Raw genomic sequence first — 22,017 nt, 5'->3', positions numbered from 1 at the left:
ACTCAGACTGCTGAAGCCTCATATAAGCTTCATATCAACTTTTAAATGCATTTTTGCACAAAACGACTGTGTGGACACACTGCTGATTTGATGATTACAGCGAGGAAAACCTCTTTCACTGTTCATATGGACACCTGACTGTTGTTTTAAGACACACTTGAAAAATGGTGAATGTATTCTTTAAGGGATCTAAATTAATAGGATGGCTTTGGTCTGGTCAACACAGTACTACAACACAGAATGTAAGCAGAAAAAAGACTTGCGCTACCAATCCATGGACTATAAACAGGCTGAATGTATGTATGTAAAATACAGACAGGTTGTGTTGTCAAATAGCCCGGTTAATAATGTCCCACCCGTAGTTACAGGTAAGAGGCGAGTTCAAAGTGGCGTTCATTTTAACAACTGACCTTTAGTATAGTGAAGTGGTGTTTTATCCTGTCCATTCAGTCAGCTACTGTGAACAGTTTTCAACTGAAGAAATAGTTCCTTTAAACATGCTGTCAACACAGGGACTATTTCTTTGTCAGATAGTCGTTCTGATGAAAATGTAGACCCTTTAAAACTTCAGTCCCCTTGCATGATACAAACATTCTCCAAATTATTCCAAATATTCAGGAGTACAAGCTCATCTGGTAGTATGACAAAAAAATATCATTTTAATTTTTAAGCAGGATAAAAGAAGTAAAATGTGTAAAATCCATTATTTATTTATTCCCTGTGGAAGTGCACACTTCCAATATGAGCTTAATACTAAAAACCAAAAAGAAGCTTTTAAACACAGAAAACTCACATGAGAAAAGTTTCATAGTTTTCATATCCCTGATTATGTGCATAATTTTATTGCCTCACCGCCAGCTGTAACCCATCAGCAGCGTACGTTGCCTCTGATTGTTTGTTCTTGTAAAGCTAACCTGTTTCTCCTCTGTCTGCAGGGTCTGTATTTAGCCCTGCTGCTTGTGTTGGAATGGGGATGTGTGACAGGACGGCTATGATTGTGCATATGAGGTTGGAGATCAGTGTCAGTTTCCAACAAGGGCTCTATATTTAGCCGCTGAGGGGACTGGGTGACCCAGTCTTGCCGCAACACACACACACACTCCTCTGGACCCCGACGCTACTTCACCTGCTGGCTGTGTATTTTCTTTCAGTGTATATGTTTACCACCTGTGTTTCTCAATGAAGAGGAGGTGAGTGGTGAATACTTTATTTCCTCATTTGAGATGACACTGCAGTATGCATTACCTGCTCTCTATACTAATGTGATTTTTAAAAATGTAATATTAACAGCATCCCCGAGCCACTGTGACAGCTTGATGTGACTTAGAGAATGGTTTTGCTGCTTGGCAATGCAGCTGTCATCTGCGGCCTACTGAGAATACAGCTTGGTGATTAGTGAAGTGGCTGTCAGAGGTGGCCATGTGTCAGTCTGAAGTGCCAGAGGCCAGGCTTGGCCTGAACAGTCCTGACCCACTGGTGAGAGAGGCTTTCCTGATGGCTCATGACTACATAGACTATGTAACCACAGGGGGGGCAGATGGCACCATGGGTCCAGCCCCTACAGCCTGCACTGCAGCCCTGCGCCACGCAGGCGACGAACTCCTCATTCGCTTCCCCATCTTCTTCAGGCGCTGGCCTCGTGTCTTCCAGGATGTGACGGAGAACACAGCGTGCCCCATGCTCATGAGCCTCCTGGATGAACACTTCTTCCCCCCCATCACAGGGGGGCGGCGCAGGGACCTGGCCTGGAGTGCCGTGCTGTCAGTGTATGTCCTGGCTGGCCAGATGGCCCTGCACTGCCATGAGAGGGGCATGGTTGCAGTCCTGCCCCGGTTGAAGGAGTGTGTGGGGGCATATGTGGAGAGGGTCATCTGCCCTGAGATACAAGACAAGGGAGGATGGGTAAGAGTTCATGTGTGAAAATATGAGCTGATTCTCCTTTATACAGCACACATGTATTTAAACCTGTAAGCAACCAGATGACCTTTATACAACACAGACTGGAACAATTCACCCATCCACAGCCTTACAGCCCTGCTCTACCATGTCAAACCTACTTAAACCCATTGTGCCCAAACCCCCAGAAACCAACTGGGACTACTATTGCGGAGTACCATCCTGCTCCAGGTTTGCTGTGTGTCAATTAGTCTGTGGCAATTTGATTAAACATACACAAATGTATACATATACACAATGTAAGCACAATGTCAGCTGAATTAATGAAGGTTTTAAAAGTAGATTATGACATAGGGCCTCAAGACAGTGCATCAAAATTACTTTAAGGACAGATTCACAATTTTTATGTCAGTGAAAGAGGTTTTCCTCGCTGTAATCATTCCTCCTGTTCATACTAGATATTAAAAGATCCTTCAAATGTGCTTTCAATGTAAGTGATGGAGGCCAAAATCCACAGTGTGTCCACACAGTCATTTAAAAGTTGATGTGAAGCTTATATTCAGCTTCAGCAGTCTGAGTTAGTCATATCAAGTGGATATCTGAAACAGTTACAGTCTTTTTAGCATCAAATTCCCTCTTTGTGTTTCCCTGTTGAGCTGCAGGTGGAAGTATAGTAACAAAAAGAGGGACTTTGACACTAAAAAGATTGTTACATTGAAAGATATCTACTTGATTTGACTCATTTGAACGCTGAAGTTTCATATTAGCTTCAGATAAACTTTGAAATACATTTTTGCACAGAAGGAGGACTGTGGATTTTGTCCCCCATCACTTCCATTGTAAGGTCATTATGAAGGGATCTTCTAATGGTCAGTATGAACAGGAGGAATGATTACAGCAAGAAAAACAGGTTTCACTGTTCATTTGGTAACCTGACTGTTGTTTTGTGACCCCGTCTGTTAAAACGAAAGGCCCCTATTATTTCAGTTTCAGTTTATAGTTCCAAACAAACTTACAATTAATGAAATTACAACAAACTGTCACACATTGAAACCTGGGGCCCAGAATTTTTGTGCTGTGCCATGTCCAGCGTTGTTGTACATCAGCAACCTGTTTAAAATAGATACACTGAAATACATTCAGTTTAGAAACAAGATGCCATTAAAAATGCTGGTCTGTGGTGACTTTTAAATGAAGCCAGTTGTGTGAAAAATTGACCTCTTTGGACAAATTTCCATGTCAAAAACACTGATTTAAAAATACAGATACAAAAATTTCTGAAAAAACAAACAAAAGAATCATTATTGGTTTCCTCATTCTGTTTCAACAATTAAAAATAACAATTCAAAACAATCGATCACAGAGTTTTCTCTCCATCAGATTACACTCTTGTCTTTACTGATATGTGAATGACCTCTTTATGCATTAAGAATGGAACTCCACTCCAAAAAATGTTAACGCCATATTCTCTCAGTATTTTGTAAAAAACATGCAATATTTCATACTACTTGACACTCAAATCTATTTCTTGTCTCTGGCAGGGTGGTTTTGTGTCACGCTTTGGAGAGAAGCAGAACCTGGAGGGCCAGGTGAAGAAAGTGTGCTGTTGGACACTCGTAGCATTGGCCATAAGCATCCTCACCTACTGCCTGTGGAAAAGAATGGCTTAGCCAACACTGCCATCTAGTGGCCAGAACCAGAAACTCTCCAAACAGCTGCTCTAATATCAGTGTCTACTGAGGTTTTATAGGCCTGCTGTATCATTAAAATCTGTATAAACCATGGATGTATTCCAATATATATATATATATATATATATACACACACACACAAACACTAATATGTCAGTACTCCATACCCTGCTGTAAATATAATTTGTAGCATGTAGCTAATGTTGTACCAGATATACAAACCTTTGCTGTAAGGAGCACTTAAGCCAATCACATGCTGAAGAGAAGTGAGCTAACAATGTTTGCAGCAGTATATGTACTTTGATCTGGTATTATAAATTAAATCTGTTCTGAGCTCCATGTCAGCTGTGTACAAAGTCTACCATGTACTCAGGATTAGTGCTGCGGTGTCACCAGGCTGAAATCCTCAAGTATGATTGCCATTAGGCCAAGTATGTTTTCTTCAGACTAATAAGGAAGTAAATTAAAGTATCAAGTAAGACCCAAGTACACTGGAGTTCAAGCCTACTTGAAGCTAATTGTTTTCTCATCTACAGTTAGAACTAATGGCAGGAAATGTAGCATTTATGTAAATAAAGCAGTAATGCACCTACACTTTATGTACAGTGTAGATCATTTGGTAAAATAAACCTTTAACCAGATAGAAATGCTAAGTCATGGAGAGTTGCGATATTCAATTAAAACCACAGAGACAAACCTCAAATATGCAGGACTTTTATTAACATGAACAGCAGACAGAACACTGAAAACTGGAAAGACTTGGAACGTTACATTTCACTGCAAAGATTTAGCAGAACTTTGTAAAAATGATACATTTAGGCCAGCTCCTCCTCACCCTCCTCCTCAAACTCTCCCTCCTCCTCAGCGGTGGCGTCCTGGTACTGCTGGTACTCAGACACCAGGTCGTTCATGTTGCTCTCTGCCTCGGTGAACTCCATCTCATCCATACCCTCGCCAGTGTACCAGTGGAGGAAAGCTTTGCGCCTGAACATGGCTGTGAACTGCTCGGAGATGCGCTTGAACAGCTCCTGGATGGCTGTGCTGTTGCCGATGAAGGTGGCGGCCATCTTGAGGCCACGGGGAGGAATGTCACACACTGCGGTCTTGACGTTGTTGGGGATCCATTCAACGAAGTAGCTGCTGTTCTTGTTCTGCACGTTCAGCATCTGCTCATCCACCTCCTTCATGGACATGCGGCCACGGAAGATAGCAGCCACAGTCAGGTAGCGGCCATGGCGTGGGTCGCAGGCAGCCATCATGTTCTTGGCGTCGAACATCTGCTGGGTGAGCTCTGGGACAGTGAGTGATCTGTACTGCTGGCTGCCTCGGCTTGTGAGGGGAGCGAAGCCTGGCATGAAGAAGTGCAGACGGGGGAATGGCACCATGTTTACAGCCAGCTTACGCAGGTCAGCGTTGAGCTGTCCGGGGAACCTGAGGCAGGTAGTGACACCGCTCATGGTTGCAGAGACCAAGTGGTTGAGGTCACCGTATGAGGGGGTTGTGAGTTTGAGGGTGCGGAAACAGATGTCGTATAGGGCCTCATTGTCGATGCAGTAGGTCTCATCTGTGTTTTCTACAAGCTGGTGGACTGATAGTGTGGCGTTGTAGGGCTCAACGACTGTGTCTGACACTTTTGGGGAAGGCACCACACTGAAGGTGTTCATGATGCGGTCGGGGTACTCTTCACGGATTTTACTGATGAGCAGGGTGCCCATACCGGAGCCAGTACCACCACCCAGGGAGTGTGTGAGCTGGAAGCCCTGCAGGCAGTCACAGCTCTCTGCCTCCTTCCTCACCACATCCAGGACAGAGTCCACCAGCTCTGCACCCTCTGTGTAGTGACCCTTGGCCCAGTTGTTGCCAGCACCACTCTGGCCTGCAAGAGAAGAATCAAGATTAAGCTTTGCAGCACTCTGGGGGCCTCATGGGTAATGGCCGAAAGTTTCTGAACTAATGTACACAAGAGAAAAACTTACCGAAAACAAAGTTGTCTGGCCTGAAGACCTGGCCGAAAGGTCCAGACCTCACAGAGTCCATGGTGCCTGGCTCCAGATCGACCAGCACGGCACGGGGCACATATTTACCACCTACAAATGCAAAGAAGAGGTGAGGGAAGATAGAAAAAAAAAAACAAAAAACCACATCTGTATCGTCTATGCAATTTTAAAAAAAAAAACAAAACAAAACAAAAAATCACAGCTGATGTCAACATACCTGAGGCTTCATTGTAGTAGACATTGATCCTGTCCAGCTGCAGGTCACTGTCACCATGGTATGTACCAGTTGGGTCAATGCCGTGCTCATCACTGATCACCTCCCAAAACTGTATTAGAAATCAGATATATAAAATTAGCTCCGAGTAATAAATAAAATATCAGAAACAAACATTTTTTCCATAATCAAGTCTGGTTTATTTACTGCGTTAATTGTGTTTTTTTTTTTTTTAGAGTAGGGTTTAATGCATATGTGAAGATTAATGTTTACTAGCTCAAACTTAAATTTCCCGCCGTGCCGCTTTGAGCGCGCGCGGCCTGACCCCCTATTGGCTGTGACCCATGGGTTATGAGTTTGAAAATTCCTTGCTACGTCACTAACCGCCAACACCGCCCACTCCCGGCAAAAGCCGGGCGCTGTTCAAAAAGCAACGCCAAGTAGGCCTCAGCCAGCCGGGAACAATGTTACAAAAGCAGCTGAATTTACCGTCGAAAAATTGTTTCACACATACAGTTGTATTTCTCATGACGTTATTTCATCCGACAACAAAGCTTATTACGCCCCCCCCCCACCCCCCTCCCTCCTCCCTCCAATCTGCAATCCCCACTTCCTTTTTTCGCATTGCAGCAACGTTTGTCGAATGAACAATGGTGACGTTAAGCCATTTCAGTTAACGTTACCGTTAATCCTGCCAGTAACGTTAACGGTTAACTACGAGTGTTTAATACAGATGAGCTGGCTAACTGATTTCAACAGATACATTTTAGAAGATGCCAAAAAAATGCTTAAATTGTTTTTAATTCGGCTATATCTCGACGTATTAGTGTCTTAAATGCATCTCCAAAACACATTATGTTTAGATTTAAGGTTAGATGGCAGTTTTCATAAATAGGGCACATTCATATTCCTAGGGTGTGGTTTCTGGGACGCCAACTGGCACAAAGCACCGGCTCATCGAGCAGAAAACACGGTGTTTCGGGATAAAATAACTAAATTTAGTACTCATAATACACAAATAGGTTTGCTTACCTTGGCACCAATCTGGTTTCCGCACTGGCCGGCTTGAAGATGCACAATTTCCCTCATTTTGTCTGGAGGTAGGATGGACCCTTCAACGAATGACTTCGGATTTCTTTATGTGCGCGCTCAGTACCTCAGCTCTCTATTTTATATCAGATCTAGGCCCGCCCTCTGCTCCTCAGCTCGAATATCTATTGGCTGATACTCGCAAGGATCCTTTGCAGACATAATTTTAGACCAATCAGATTTTAAAGGCTTATTCACCATTGGCCAAATTCGACTGTCAATCACTTTCATCTCAAACGTGTGACTAATATATAATGTAGAGACGTTGGCCTACTTCCCTCATGATGGCGGAATGAAAATGCGACACTGACAACAGATTTTATTCTGCATGTCACATCCGCGGTATAGACTATGATATAGACAGCGAAACATTTTATCTCGTCGATCATTTGAAAATATTTCGTTTTGATCAGTTATAAGGGAGTAACCCTCGTTGTCTGCTAGTTATCCATAGTCCACGTGGCTGACTAATTGAGTACAATGGTCCAGTTTAGCAGAAGTTTCGCTAGCGGAAACTGCCCCACCAGAACTGGCCATGAGTGTGCATGGCTACAGCACTGATTTTCAGTCATGTGCCTCAGAGATTTTGCAGCTTTTCATTCCAGCTAAACACAGCAGCAGCTCATTTCACAGATTAGGTCTCCTTTTTCATGGGTCAGTAATGAGCTTGGGTACATGTTTGGAATGTAAAGCTAAATTGTCAGCATTGATGGTGTATAACAGAAACCACAAGCAATGACATATATGTACTGTAAATCTCAATGAATATAGAATTGTATGGTGTTATGGCAAAGTAAAGATAAAAATAAGTATTTGAGGAATGTATACATTTTAGGCACTGAGCTTATATCACAGTGAACAGTAGGCCTATAGGATTATCAACAAGGGAGCCAACAAAAAGAGACCCGCAATTCCCTGATAAATATGACACATAATGGTAATCATCATATGTGGTTGCAGTAGTTTAAGACAGATTTGATGATCAAAATCAAGAGCCAGGTCACTCTAAAACTAATAGCATGGGGATCACTTCTATACAAGATGAACATACTACCAATAGTCCGTATTTTGTCCAGTCTAAATATGAGCCCTTAACCTGTCAGACTCCATCTCAGACAGAACATTTTGCAGATTCTTGCTCAATTCTGATTATAATATGTGAAATGCAATATAAGAATTCAACCTCTGTGAAGATCAAACATAACATTGTACAGGGGCTGACTCAGACACCGGATGTCTGGAGGAAAGAAAAAGGCTGTAGATAGGTGTGGACTGCACTGACTGCTGTAAAGCAGAGTTGTGGAATGAGGGCAGATGAGCTTATTAATAGTTAATCTGAATGCCAGGCAAGAATGTGGCTGCGACGCCAGCTCTCCTGCATGGTGCAGTTGCCACGGCTGTGTCTCTAAGGACTGCGGGGGGAAACATCACTCCCAGGTGGTTGTCGCCATGATGATTAGGCTTTCCCACTGGGTGTTGCAGACTTCTGTGCATTAGTACAGGGCTTTAAATAAGCTTTCCATGGACCTACCCAGCCCTTAGAGCAGTATCGATGCATGCCATGAGTTTTTATGTAGATTAGCTCTTTTGCAGACTAGTGAAGGCTTTCTGGGGATAAATGAATAGTGATTCACTGAGTGCTTCTCATTAAATCTAAGTAGTGTCATTATAAATTCATCAGCCTGGGCCTTTGTGTTTTTTACAGGAACACCACTGCTATGCTTATCATATTATACTGTATGTAGGTCACTCTCATAGTCTCTACTGTGTGTGCATTGTAATATGACACACAAAGACCTCCTCTGTGTGCTCCATGACAGATATGTCACACAGAGGATGAGTCTTGATGCAAGCATGATCATCTAGCTTTTAGTGCTGCTCCCTTGTCTATAATCTAGGCCTTGTGATTTGTAGTTTTATGTTTTCAGGTGTGTCACTGTATTGCCGACACTGTATTAAGTTGACATGCAGACATTTGGTTATACAGACCCATAGTGTTCAGCTTTGCTATCTTGCACTGTAGTCAGTGATTTTATCCATTAGGATTTGGCAAAACTATCCTGCGACGGAAGCTGATGAATTATAACCCTGCAACAGCTGATGTGTAATTATTGGATGTCGCTGGGAGGTATAGTAGGTCTGGAGAGCACCTCTTAGCTAAGGACCAAGATTCACAGCCCATCACTGCTGCAGTCACTGAATCTGCCACCAGCTGCAGGGGTTCTCTTCTGTCCCTGGGGCCAGAGAAAGGATGTGCTTTATTCACACAGCACAAACCAATTTCTACAAAACCATTTAACATATACATAATATATTTAACCAACACAATGATCTTTCCCTAAACAGTTTTCAGAAATCTTCAGTATAATGTAATTGTTAAACATCAGCCATATTTGACATGAGGGAACAAAACATACTGGAAATACACTGTCTTCAAGTCAACATTTAAAAGGAAATATACTCTAAAATTATCTGTTGGTACTGTAACAAAAGAGTAGTTAGCCAATTTAGGCATGAAGGCCTAAACCAAAGGCTACAACATTGGATTGAAGGGAACATCCATGAAAGGCATCACCAATGATGTTAGCTGTTAGCAGTTGGCTACCTCATATAATCCAAGCATGTGTTACAGTATGTTCTTAGCTGGTTCAAACTGTCACATTTTTAAATATTTGACCAAATGAGTTTACTGGTTTTCCTGATGTGCAGCTGCTGAAGCCTTTGATTCAGACCTACTCTGTCACCTGAGCTCTTCTCATGTAACAATGTCAAATGATAATTTTGTCATATAATCTTATTAATTCACCTTCTAATTGAATTTAGAATTAATTTAGTTTTAATTTAGAATTAATTTTCTGCTCATGAGTTACACATGGTCAATAAAGTATGCAGATGCCTGAACATTACACCCATATATGATTACTGCTAAGGGCATTAATATGCTGCTTATGATCAGTATTCCGGTTCATCCCAAAAATGAAAGTTGTCTCAGATCAGTCAAAATCTTCCACACCAAAATGGGAAAACCATTTCTCCATGAATCTGGCTATGTGCTCAGAGCATTGTCATGTTAAAATAGGAAACAAACAAACATAATCTGTTCCCACAAAGTTGGTAGCACACTGGTGTATAAAATACTATTGTATGCTGTAGCATTAAGATTTCCCTTCACTGGAACTAAGGGGCCCAAACCATGAACAAAAGTATGTAGACATTTAGAGTATGAAATGTGGTTGCTTTATAAAACTGCCTCTTTGTCTTTTTGTATGAAGATAAAAGATCTGACCTGTTCTATTTTTATAAGACAAACAATAAAACATATTCCAGTAATAGCACTGAGCCAGACAGTTATGTGTTTGTTGTAGACAGAGTCTCTAGAGTTGGTAGATATTTTCTTTGATCTCGCTCAGTTTTGTTCCTCTGCAGTCTGTTGCCTTTGTGCCATAACTGATCAATTATTCATTGAACCTGTTCTTTGGGAGGATGATGTGTGCACATTGAGTGGTTTGTGGTGACAGCTTGAGTAGGTGAGCTAGAGCTTAATGCATGAAAACCTTTTCAGTGCACTGGGAGGAGATTTTGCCATTTGATGCGTTTTATGAATCCGGTACCTCATGATGAAGCACTTTCCACAGTGTGCTTACACGCAGTGTGTCTCTGTGAAGCCCTGTTGAACCAGTGCTGCTCCCCCTGACTCAGCTTCTGTCAGGACACTGCAGCATTCAGCACTCAGCCTCCAGCAGCCAGATCAATATTACATAAAGGAAGCAGATGCTGCCGGGAGAGACACGCCCCACATCAATCCTGCTCAAATGTTGTAATGCTTTAACAAAATTACCTGTGAAGTCAGTGATGTAATTTGATCATACAATATGTCCACAGAAAGCATTACAAACACTGTCACTGTCTAACAGGAAGGAGATCTGAGAGGGAACATAGTGTTCAGATGTCATTTTAATATTTTCAGTGATCAAAATTGGTATTGGACTTTCAACATCCTCATTTTATGTACCTTGCTTTGAATATGCTAATACAGACAGACCATAAAGTTATTACATAAACCAGCAGTATCTCACAGCTCCAGAATATTTACACAACACAGGATTATGATGAAGAGTCTAAACACGTTACATTATAGGTGTTCATTGTTGTTCTGAATCCAAGATTTGCTATATTTTGTAGAAGTGAAAAAGCCAGCTAATGGAATTTACCTCCACATCACTTCAGTACGACATAGTAGGAAGTGCAGATAGGTAAAGATTAATGAATGATATTATTTTTTATTATACATTAAAGCTTAAACATTAAAGTGAAGTAACAATAAGCAAAACACATTTTGCAGAGGAGGGGGACTTTAAGGCCCCCACCCCACCACCCCTCCAACGTAGAAATCAATTGAATTCTCATCAGCTAGTAACCAAAGAAGCCAAGTTGAATTTGACTGAACAATCATAAAGAACATGAACATGTTTCGTTTCACTAATGTTTTTATTTGTGTCTGTTGTGTAAATCCAAACTGCACCAAAATTTTGCTCATAAATACCATATTTTTGGACAATAAACACGAGGCTTTTTCATATTTTGGATTGGACTGATGTGTTTGCTTGATAAACATCACTAATTTTTCTTTTCTTCTTTGTCAAAACCCATCTTGCGCTGTTATTGTTGTTTTGCTTTTTGAGTAAATCAAGCTGGTTTCTATTCCCAAATAAATCAAGTTTTGTTGTGTTCCACATTTCTCCCCCCCTGGTCATGTGTGCTTCCCCTGCAATGTCTCCTCCCCTCATGGTGTGCACGCCCTGGAGGCTGGGAAACACTGGGTGTGAACAATGCGCTGGTATGTAGTGTAAAACGACGCCTCAGGTCAGAAGTAAATACAAAACAGAGTTAAATACAGATCAGAGATCAGAGAGTGAAAATACAGATGTGGACATGAAGCCCCATATTATGTTATAATATTGCTGTCAATTGTTTTTCAACATATTAAATGCAATATTGTTACTTCAGCTTGTGAAGAATAGTTATGCACACACAGGAACTCACAGAAAAACACCTAAATGAATATTGAGAACAACAGAGTATTGATTTGTACCAGCTGGGGGACTGGCACTGTTACATACAGTAGATATTGTGGGTAACGGGTTATCAGGATGGACAGGTGTTAGACAGGAACAGCTGGACTCATGTACAGTATGTGTGCTGATTCACTCTCATATCAGGTTACTGACTCCCCAATGCAGCACCATTCAGCCAAGCTCACATTCTGCTGCGAACCACAGTCCTTTCAGTCTGCAGACACACATTATACACAATCAGTGTGTCACGACATACTGTGTCCATTTGAATGCAGGTTACACCCAGAGCTAGCATTGTAAATGAGGATGGAAAATACAATGGCTCAGGTGGGAAAGAAGCAGAATGAATAGACATTTTACAGAGATGTATGTTTGAAGCTTGATACTGATATTTTGGATTTAGGGCACTGATAGCTCATTAACAGTGTTTAGAGGTACATGGATACTTAAAAACTCCATTGTAACCAATGCTGCCCTACAAAGTCAAGTACAATAACCAGTAATCTGACTTTTTGACATCTATTTAACCAAGTGTTATGCCATAGAGATGTATAATAATGAGATTTATAATCTTTGTGCCTCACAGTATTTGCAGTAACCACAAAATGGAGCTAAAAACTAAACTGCATCCTGGTTCGGTAATTAGTGGGCTCTAGAAGTTCAGAATCACACATCCTGCTCTGTCTTCACATAGTGACAGCTGAAGATGCAGTAAAAGAGCTAGTGAGTAAAGCTAGCTATGGCTAGCCCTAGCAAGAGATAGCCACAGCTAGCCTTAGCAAAGGCTGATTTTTCGCTAGCAGTTTTTCATCTGTAAATAAAAAATATTATTGTAATTTGTTTAAACTAAATGAAGCATAGTTAAGCTACAGCTAAACTACTGCTAAAGCTAACTAGCTTAGCAGGGTATCCATAACTGCTTCTGTGGAAATCATACAATTTGGTGGTTAAGCCACATCTTTAAATGTGTTAAATTGTAGATTAATTTATCATATTGATTCATTATACATCTGAATAGTAGATGGGCAGACATTGGACCATAAATAATCAAAATACAGTTAAATTTCTTTAAAACATGAGCTAAAATGGAAAAGAGAGCTGAAAGAACATTTTGTTTGTAGATACTGTATTTCCTGCTCACATTCCCGGAAGATAATATACCATATTTGGCCAAAGAAGATAAATACATATTTGTCTATGAAAAATGTAGTAAATGTTTCTATCAGCCATGATCTAGAGATGCTTCCTTCCTTCCATTGATTTTTCCCAATAACTCACTATGTGTAATGGGTCTTTAAGAGTGCTGTATCTCTCTGGCTGCTCTCCAGAGAGTTGAGTCAGGAAGCTAATGCAGCCAGACAGTCACCAGCAGGCTATGCACAGCCACAGCCCCACAGTTACTGAGCATGATGGTCCATAAGCCTGATCCGGGGGAAGTCCACGATGCATCCGCCCACCCTGCAAGCACAGGATATTATGTTACAGAAATACACCAGTGTCATGATGTTGGGGCGTTGCACCAGGGGTGGGGGGCGGGGGACTAGTTAAGCATCTACTGTTGTGTCTACATCTCTGGTTCTCACTGACTGTATTTAACACTGTTTTAATTTGCTGCATGTAGCATGTTAGCATCTATAAATCACATCATATCCATCACCAAAATGTGATCAGCAAAAAGACTGTCCGCCTCTAATGATCACAGAGCTGCATTGCAGAGATCCTGGCAGCTGGAGGCTGACTGAGAAACCACTTCCCCCAACACATTAAAATGTCAGCAAAGGGGAGGGATCAGGAAGCAACAGGGTTTATGGGAAATGTGGTCTCAATTAGAAACAGAAGAAAATCAGAGGCAGAATGTATTCACACTTTGAGTCTGTCTCTGAAATACAGCGATCAAGTCAGGAAGCTTGGAATCACTGATGTGGATGTGACTGTGAAAGTCAAATCAGAAACAGAACTATGGCAACTTTCCATCAAAAATGAGAGCATTCATATCTGAAGCTGGTTATGAAAAACTGAAAAAAATATTCTGTGGGGTTTGTCAGTATCTTGGGGGGTTTTGGTTGGTTTTTCACATATTTTTCTTTTGTTATTGTTGCATTTACTGGTATTTTATTACTTATATTCTTCTGTACATGTTACTTGTTGCTGTGTTCATTTTAATGCACAGCACATTCAGTTTAAGGCCTAATGAAATGTGCTATATATTTAAAATTACTTAAATTTAATAAAAAAAAAACCAAAACAAATTTAAACACAATGCAACAGTAGATGTTGCTTCATTTCTCAAATATTGACTCATTGTAGTAAAATATTACAGTACTTACAGTATATTTACTACCTTTACACATGTATACAGCTTATTATATCTTACCAATGTCACTGAAATAAAATCTTCACTGTGTGTGCAGATGAAATGATCATGCATCCAAAATCCTGCTAATACAAAAGGCAAACCCACAACACAGAGGAACTATCTATATACTGTGCACATTGTAAAAACTCTGGCTTTATTCAGCTACAAATAACTGCAGTGTGGAAGAGTCAACCATACAGGAAGTACGAAGCAATCAGGTTTCCTCCATGTCTGGATTTATGACAATGATGTCAGTGAGGTGGAGCTAACTGCTAAATGAAAGCCATTTTTCTGAGAAGCTATCCACTAGAGGGCGCTCTATGTACACCAGCCAAACACAGAGTAAATAAAGGGCCATGCAAATATGATGTTCTGATGATCATAGCCAGACATGATCATCCAATGACAAGGTTGAATAACTCAATGCATAATCATACCTAGAGATGATCCTCAGTTAAATCCTACCAGAACATGTGTCTGTTACTGTAATCAAACCTGTGACCTTTTGGTGATGGGTAGGTTTTCCCAGCATGCCTCCCTGTTCCTCATACCCTGACAGTGAACATTAGGCAAAACAGGCAGACACAGAATACATTCATTCTTATCTGTATAATTTTGATACATGGGAGCTTTGCATATTGCTGATTCACTACACTGCCCTGTGTGATTACCAGCACAGCATCTCCAGTGATGATGGACTACAGTTTCATTACATGTATGCAATGTGAGCATGTAAGTAATATGTCAGAGCTTACAAACACATTCTAAATATGAGTACAGTGTTTTAGCTTTAATAACATAAAACACATCATTTGTTCCTATAATGTGAAATCAAACATATTCTGAAAAAGTGTATCGTCTGGTTTCCTTTACTTTGTGTATTACGTTGTATTTCATGGTTTTGAATACTAAATTCATGCAAATGAAGTAGCTTCTGGGTCACTCCACACTGTACACCTGCTTGGATCATCTTCATGTGACTTTAAAAAAAAAAAAAAAAAGATTGATGGGAAATGTAGTCCCTTACTATGCACCATACTTTACTCCATACAAGTTATGCAATTCATGTTATTTCCACTTTTTAATTAAGCAGTTTCAAATCTTGCAAGATTATAGACATCAAAGGTAAATTAGCACTGAATAAAAACTAATTGTGTAGTGAATCTGTGCAAACACATAGATAGCCAGTTTTTGTGTAGGCTCTGTTTTAAAATGCACCATGTAGAGGAGGCACATTCTGTTGTGTTATGCTGCCACCTGGCTGTACTTTTTGGAATTACTTTCAAATGCAGCTAATGTGGACACACACAGTATATCACTGAAATATGGTAATGTAGATGCTGCAGCACATTACATGGTTTACAGTACATGAAGTATGAAATTATCCATTTTCACAGGGAATTCTGCTGCTGGTATAGAGTAAGTATCAGAACAAACTTATAATGAGGAGTATTTTGTACCATGTTGTCAAGTGCAGATGATGAAGGTGAATGGAATGTAATTATAAGGAAAAGCAGTGCCAGCTTCATTCTTGTTGTTTGCAGCCCCCGAGGAATGAAAAATTGATGTAACAACCCAGCAAATGTGTGAGATAGGATAACAGCTCACAAGAAAGCAGCAGCTGCAAATATTAAGATTAAACAGCTATATTCTAAATTCTACATTTGGTTGCAGATGATGTATTGTTCTTCATGAATAATATTTTGTAGTCTGAAGAAGAATGCTTTAAATCAAAAGAAATTTGAGTCAGAATGTAAATTTAGGTAAAAAAAAAAAAAAAAAAAATACAGACCTTTGGCTGGTATGAATAAAACTTCAAAGAAATGGTGCTATAAGTCTTAATCTTTGATTTATGAGTCAAAACATATCACATTGCCAAACCCAAACTAATTCTGATCAAAGTTGATTTTAAGTGCTGATTAAGTGCTGCTAAATAAGAACTACAATTATGTCTACCCACAATACCTCCCTCTGAATCAGACAATAGCAAGCCTCCAAAAGTTATCAGAGCTGCATCACAGCTTCATGCGTATGCGTATATTAACAGTACCCATTATTCATTATATCCAACATATGCCTCAATATACTGAAACATGCAAGAAGCTTGTGAAAGATATTTCCCCAACAGTTATGCTGACATTATCAGTGTATGCTGTACGAGATATTATTCATACAAGATTAAAGGAGGATATAGTAACCATTTAAAGACAGGTGTCAATCAGATGCATGTTTAATAACTCAGGGGTTGACCTGAAAACCATGAAAAGCTTATACTGAGAAGTTTATATATTTACCTGTTTAATTTGTAATTTTTATGTTTTATTATTCGTTGTATTTCAAACTCAGCTGAATTCTTGTATTTCACAGCTCAGCAATTTATATAGTAATTATTGCACTTTTTAGGATACATTTAAATGCGTTTACTGTGAACATCAATAGGAATCACACTAACATGTAAACATTTGATTGATCATCATACATTGAAAAAATATGGAAAATATGGAAAGTGTGTATTTGCTGCCCCTGCTGGTTACTGTAAACTGACTGCTGTTAATTTTAAGAATAAGAACAAAGATATTAGAATTTTGACAGGTTTAGGACCTAATTTTTAACTTTTGGTGACTGTATACATGCACTGTTGTATACTGGCCCTGGTGACGGTGTTGGAAGACATCAGATCTCAGTAAAACAGCAATATTACAAGTTGTGCACTTAAACTTTGACTTGAGTAAAAGTACAAAAGTATTAACATCAAAATATACTTAAAGTACCACAAATAAAACTACTCATTATACAGAATGGCCCATTTCAGAATAATGATTATTATTTTATTGGATTATAATTATTCATGCATGAATATATACATCACTTTAATATTGCACCTTATAAAGGTGGGGCTAACCTACAATAATAACTCAATTTATTTGTTGATCACATTTGTATTATTCATCTGAAACTGAAAAGTAACTAGCAATTTAAGTTATCAGATGAATGTAGTGGAGTACAAAGTAAAATACTTCATCTGAATTGTAGTGGAGTACAAGAATAAAATGGACATACTTGCATGAGTAAAGTTTGGGTTTTCAGGTCTTTCCTTTAATCTGTCTGTAGATCTATTAAATGTGAATGTTAATGTAGCTCAACACTGATGGCTCATAAACTTTAACTACTATATTTTTCAACAGAATTTATGGACTTTAGTGCATAAATATAAACAAAATGTAGTGCATAATTTGAGATCTTCTCAAATATTTAGAAACAGAAACACCAATGCCACATTGATGTACAAGCTTTATGTTGCACCTTAGTTCAGTTAAAATCATTCGGAATCAGGACAACTTAGAAACAGAATGTATTTTATTTGATGTTTTTAAAAAAACAAACTTATTTACAGCATGGAATATTTAGTAATGTGGGTTTGATGGTTGCAGGAATGGTCCAGGTCTTCTACAGCAGCGTGCAGATTTTTCTTGGGCTCACTCCAGCTGTCTCATTGGAGGTGTTGTCTGCTCCACCAGCCTCTCTTCCAGCTGTAAATTGCACAACCTTTATGCTGGAAAAATTTCAGTGAATACAGGTGAGATGTTACAGCTAAAAGCATGAGAAGCACGGGAAAAATGTGAATATTCTTAAACCTGCACCAGATAAAAATAAAATACAATTAATAAAATAAAACAATATGTCAGCTGACTGAAAAGAGACTGCATGAGAGAAAAGTCACTGTATGCAACCCAGAGGATGAATTTAGATGTATACAAAGCTGGTTATTTCATACTGGTTAGTATCAGTGAACAGTACAAAAACTTCAAGTGAACCATAACAATAATATAAAAAAGACATCTTTGCATCTCTGCATTTAAAATTGTACTTAATTTGACGAAAGTATTCTTTAAACTATACATTTATTTTATACATTTATAGTTTCCCTTTGGAAACATGCATTTATTCTGCTGTACAGACAGTAAAATATGTAAAACTGTGGTAATATGTTACCTTGCGGGAGGACGTTTTTCTCAAAGTATCCCGGCATGTTCATGTTACCAGGTGGCCGGTACTGCCCAACCACAAAGACATTGTTGCCATCAGTGGCCAGGCCCACACCCAGTTCAGTGCTTTCTTTCCACACCACCTGAGTAAAATGACCTGCAGGAAGAAACACAGCAGTGCAGTGTTGTCAGAGTGTGCTGCTGTGATTCTAACTTGCAAAAGAAGACTAATTTTCTACTAATTCTGCTTTAAATGCAAAAGCATTTTGGAGTTGTACCTATGTTTTACATCTGTCGGAAAACATGCCATCATAATGTTGTATGTCTACTTTTGTAATTCATAAAATTAAGGTTAATACCATAAACCTTCGATTTTGATCAATCTGTCCCCAACAAATTACTGCAGAGCAACACATTTGTACCTTAACTTTCTTTTTCTCATGTCTTATTCTTAAAGTGATAAATATGAAGTGATACATTTTTACTCATTTACATATTTTAATCTCTATTTATGGCATGAATATGAAACTCATCAGGTGGGTTTTTACCAGTACTGTCACTGTATCCAGGCCTGCTCCAGTTGTAATCCTTGATCTCATTGTACCATGACTCAACAGCTTCTTTTCCTGAAACATGAAAGAGAGAAAAAAAGCATAATAGCAAATTATGAACGCAAAATGCACATTTGAAGTGGTGCTTGGGAGTTTGAGTTCTACAGCTTAAACAGAGCTGCCGCCATAAGCTACTGGTTATAGCAGAACAAGTTAGGCTGTAGCTGCAAACCCCCCCAGTTTGCTGACATTCGAAGGTGTGTGTTTTATTGCTTAGTAATTCAACTTTTCATTTTTAACAGGAGAATATTTATATTATTCTTGCAAAAGTTCCACAGTCTCACTTTAAAAAGTGCTGTGATTTTGAAAGGCTAGCAGGTGAACAAATGAATCAACCAGCAATCAACTTGGAATGAATGTGATTAGGAGGTTTAATAAAAGAATGAATTGATGAAAGGATGCAAAAGAGTCAGGTTGTGTGTATCATCCACCTGTCAGTTTAAGGGGTGCAGAGGTCCATTTATTAAAGATGTTCTCTCCGCTCTTGCTGTGTTTCATGGAGCCGGTTTGAAGCAGGTGATCAGCCCACTTCTGAGCTGCAGCGTTCAGCTCACTATTATAGGTCAACGGCTGCGCACCGTGCTTTGCCCTGTAGGCGTTGTGGGTTTCCAGGAACTCCCGCTTAAAGCTTGCATCTGTAGAAAAAGACATTATCAATGGATGAGCTTTTAGTGCTTAGAGGAAATATGCTGTGCAATTACTGAGGCTGGCATATTCAAAGATAGTGGATATAGACAGGATGAATCATGCCATATGATAATACAAATCACCATAATGATGATACCTTTATGTTCTTATAGTGTGATAAACAGTGCACTAACCTGCCATTGTGTTTGTGGTGATGAAGGCTGAAATGAAGTAAGAATACAGTTGAGAAGAATCAACAAAAACACAATCCAACAGATTTTTATCTAGTATCAAAAAAGTCAAAAATTCACAAAGTATCAGCCAGGTGCCAAGGCAGAGTCTAGTGGTGAGAAAGGAGTCATTTCATCATGTGGAGGGCCTATCTACCAGCAGTAAACACAAATACCTTCCTGTTACTACAGTAATCTGATAGCACTTACCTGAGTGTTTTCCTGAGGTCTGCAAAGATACAGTTCCTCTAGCTGTCTTGGAGCCTGTATTTATATGCATGAGTTGGACCTCTAACTCCCTCCTCATTTTCATATAGGAGGAGACAGACAGCCAGCCCTTGCCTGTAATTATTTCACCTGGCCACTTATCCTTTTTGAGATAACTCACAGAGTGCACAGTGTTGTTTGCAGGATATTCTCACATTCTGCAAATGCGGTTTCATTCTTTTTGTCATATTTGTCCCCAGAGACATTAGCAAAGAATGTGCATAAAAAATATTGTTTTTAGACAGTGGAAAGGTACTCAAGCAGGTGATAATTAGTAGGTGTATTTCTGGTTTCTTGGTATTTAAGATTTGCTCGTGACTGTGTTAATCCATAGATAATAACCAGGTGTATTGTGTATTGCTCAGTCTCGGTTATCACCCCCTAAGTGACTTTTAACTGATTAATAAGGCAATTACATAGATGTATACATCTTTTGCCAAAGAAAACACGTAAATAGACGACATAGGAGTGAAGGCATGTTGAGATATTGTAAAAGAGGTTGTGGCTTTAACAAACTGAGGCCTGAATTTAACACAGACAAAAGCACATGACTGTCATTAGCTGGCTATACAAAACCACTCCAAGGCCCTTAATGCATGCTTATGTTTACCACAAATCCAACGAATATTGCACTAATCATAGTACCAGGATGAGTTGCACACCCCACAACTCTACAATGAACTCTCACTCTGAATGTTTAGAACATCATTGGTGTAGCTTGCTCACAAAATGTAAAGTTGTTATATAATTGTGGTTTTGTGTTACAGGGGAGTTTTGACACCAAGTGAGGAACACTTCCCTTTAATAGAAGTAACACTGCATCAGGAAATGGAGCTTCATCGTTCATTTATTTGCAACCTCTGGATTAGCACAATAGGGCTCTGACACAGATCGCTATGGAATATAATAAAATAAAATAAGAAAAGAAAAGAATTCAGAGTTGACCAGCACTACTTACTTCATCCGACAATACACTGCATTGGCAAATCAAATATGCAAGTGCACATTGCTGGGAAATGATTTAGTTATGTTTATATATTTGAGAAGTCTCATTAAGATTGAGATCTCCTTTACAAAAGAGACTGAAAAACAACAGACATACTGTATACACTCACTGAGGACTTTATTAAGAACACCTGTGCTGATTAATGCAATCCAATACAACAGCTCTGCTGTAAATTCTACTTTTATGAAGCTTTGGTCATTGTCAGAAAGGTGATAATTCTACTTTATGTTTATTATTGAGGTATTAAGCTTGCTGTTGTATTGGATTGCATTAGATTGCACATGCTCCTAATAAATTGCACAGTGAGTGTATACAACATTACAAAAAGAATTCAGTCACACAAAGCGTCCATTTTACAGACACACAAACACACTAAAAATGAACAAATATTAAAATTATCAACAACAAACAAACAAAGTCAGTTCTCACTCAAGTTTTGGTTGAAACAAAGATTTCCGTTGATCAAGTACGAACATCAAACCTTGAGAATGAAGTACATTTAGTCTTTTTTGGATTTGCAAGGCATTATGTAATTCTACTGTTGACATAGAGGATAAAATGTAACTGCAGTACATCTCTATTTCATATTATTATAAACCAATGTGCAGAACCGTCTGAGAGGTCATCCTTGGAAACTGTTTGGAAAAAGGCAGGCACTTTCAAAAAGTACTTGGCAGGTGATTGGACTCTCTATCACCGTCTATCACCATCTTATCTTGTGAGGCAGTTGGATTCCTAAGAATCCTCATAGGACGCTGATTGGTCTGAACCATCGGTGGTGTGTGTGGCATTGCGCAATACTGCTCTCACTGTCAGTAATTTGACAACATGTTGGTGTCTATTAAAGCTCTCTCTGCTTTAATGTCTATCATTCATAATTCATGCCCTGCAGCCATTACTACAAGTCTGTAAAGCTCTAAATCTTAAATTGACTGTACTTATATAATACTTTTCTGACTTAATTGACAAGGC

At 39.3% G+C, this 22,017-nt stretch overlaps 3 protein-coding genes across 3 annotated transcripts; 1 reads left to right on the top strand and 2 right to left on the bottom strand.

The window, feature by feature from the left end:
* The first annotated feature begins 1,054 nt into the window (after nucleotides 1-1,054).
* On the top strand, nucleotides 1,055-3,708 carry bcl2l16 (BCL2 like 16). The gene is made up of 3 exons (XM_044362780.1): nucleotides 1,055-1,190; nucleotides 1,291-1,902; nucleotides 3,438-3,708. Exons 2-3 carry the CDS (start codon nucleotides 1,420-1,422, stop codon nucleotides 3,564-3,566), a joined length of 612 nt encoding a protein of 203 aa, XP_044218715.1. The 5' UTR covers nucleotides 1,055-1,190; nucleotides 1,291-1,419; the 3' UTR covers nucleotides 3,567-3,708.
* A 577-nt stretch (nucleotides 3,709-4,285) lies between these two features.
* LOC122989741 (tubulin beta-1 chain) lies at nucleotides 4,286-6,963 on the bottom strand. The gene is made up of 4 exons (XM_044362779.1): nucleotides 6,831-6,963; nucleotides 5,802-5,910; nucleotides 5,564-5,674; nucleotides 4,286-5,463 (listed from the first exon to the last, which is right to left on the bottom strand). Exons 1-4 carry the CDS (start codon nucleotides 6,885-6,887, stop codon nucleotides 4,403-4,405), a joined length of 1,338 nt encoding a protein of 445 aa, XP_044218714.1. The 5' UTR covers nucleotides 6,888-6,963; the 3' UTR covers nucleotides 4,286-4,402.
* Nucleotides 6,964-13,307: 6,344 nt separating this feature from the next.
* LOC122967543 (Golgi-associated plant pathogenesis-related protein 1-like) lies at nucleotides 13,308-19,566 on the bottom strand. Its single transcript, XM_044332241.1, has 5 exons — nucleotides 19,347-19,566; nucleotides 18,853-18,930; nucleotides 18,312-18,461; nucleotides 14,814-14,870; nucleotides 13,308-13,420 (listed from the first exon to the last, which is right to left on the bottom strand). The coding sequence occupies exons 1-5, from the start codon at nucleotides 19,564-19,566 to the stop codon at nucleotides 13,308-13,310; spliced, it is 618 nt and encodes a 205-aa protein (XP_044188176.1).
* Nucleotides 19,567-22,017: the final 2,451 nt, after the last annotated feature.

Source organism: Thunnus albacares, chromosome 2 (assembly GCF_914725855.1).
Source record: "Thunnus albacares chromosome 2, fThuAlb1.1, whole genome shotgun sequence".
In the NCBI taxonomy this organism is placed as follows: Eukaryota; Metazoa; Chordata; class Actinopteri; order Scombriformes; family Scombridae; genus Thunnus; species Thunnus albacares.
This window is presented reverse-complemented; position numbering and strand designations above follow the sequence as displayed.

Coding starts and splice junctions, on each gene's coding strand:
- bcl2l16 (XM_044362780.1), top strand. CDS start 1,420: ATGTGTCAGTCTGAAGTGCCAGAGGCCAGGCTTGGCCTGAACAGTCCT. Junction 1,903..3,437: donor TACAAGACAAGGGAGGATGG/GTAAGAGTTCAT, acceptor TGTCTCTGGCAG/GGTGGTTTTGTGTCACGCTT.
- LOC122989741 (XM_044362779.1), bottom strand. CDS start 6,887: ATGAGGGAAATTGTGCATCTTCAAGCCGGCCAGTGCGGAAACCAGATT. Junction 5,911..6,830: donor GAAACCAGATTGGTGCCAAG/GTAAGCAAACCT, acceptor TTTCTAATACAG/TTTTGGGAGGTGATCAGTGA. Junction 5,675..5,801: donor CTACTACAATGAAGCCTCAG/GTATGTTGACAT, acceptor TTGCATTTGTAG/GTGGTAAATATGTGCCCCGT.
- LOC122967543 (XM_044332241.1), bottom strand. CDS start 19,566: ATGTCTTTTTCTACAGATGCAAGCTTTAAGCGGGAGTTCCTGGAAACC. Junction 18,462..18,852: donor TGGATACAGTGACAGTACTG/GTAAAAACCCAC, acceptor TTCTTCCTGCAG/GTCATTTTACTCAGGTGGTG. Junction 14,871..18,311: donor GAAAAACGTCCTCCCGCAAG/GTAACATATTAC, acceptor GTTCACTGTCAG/GGTATGAGGAACAGGGAGGC.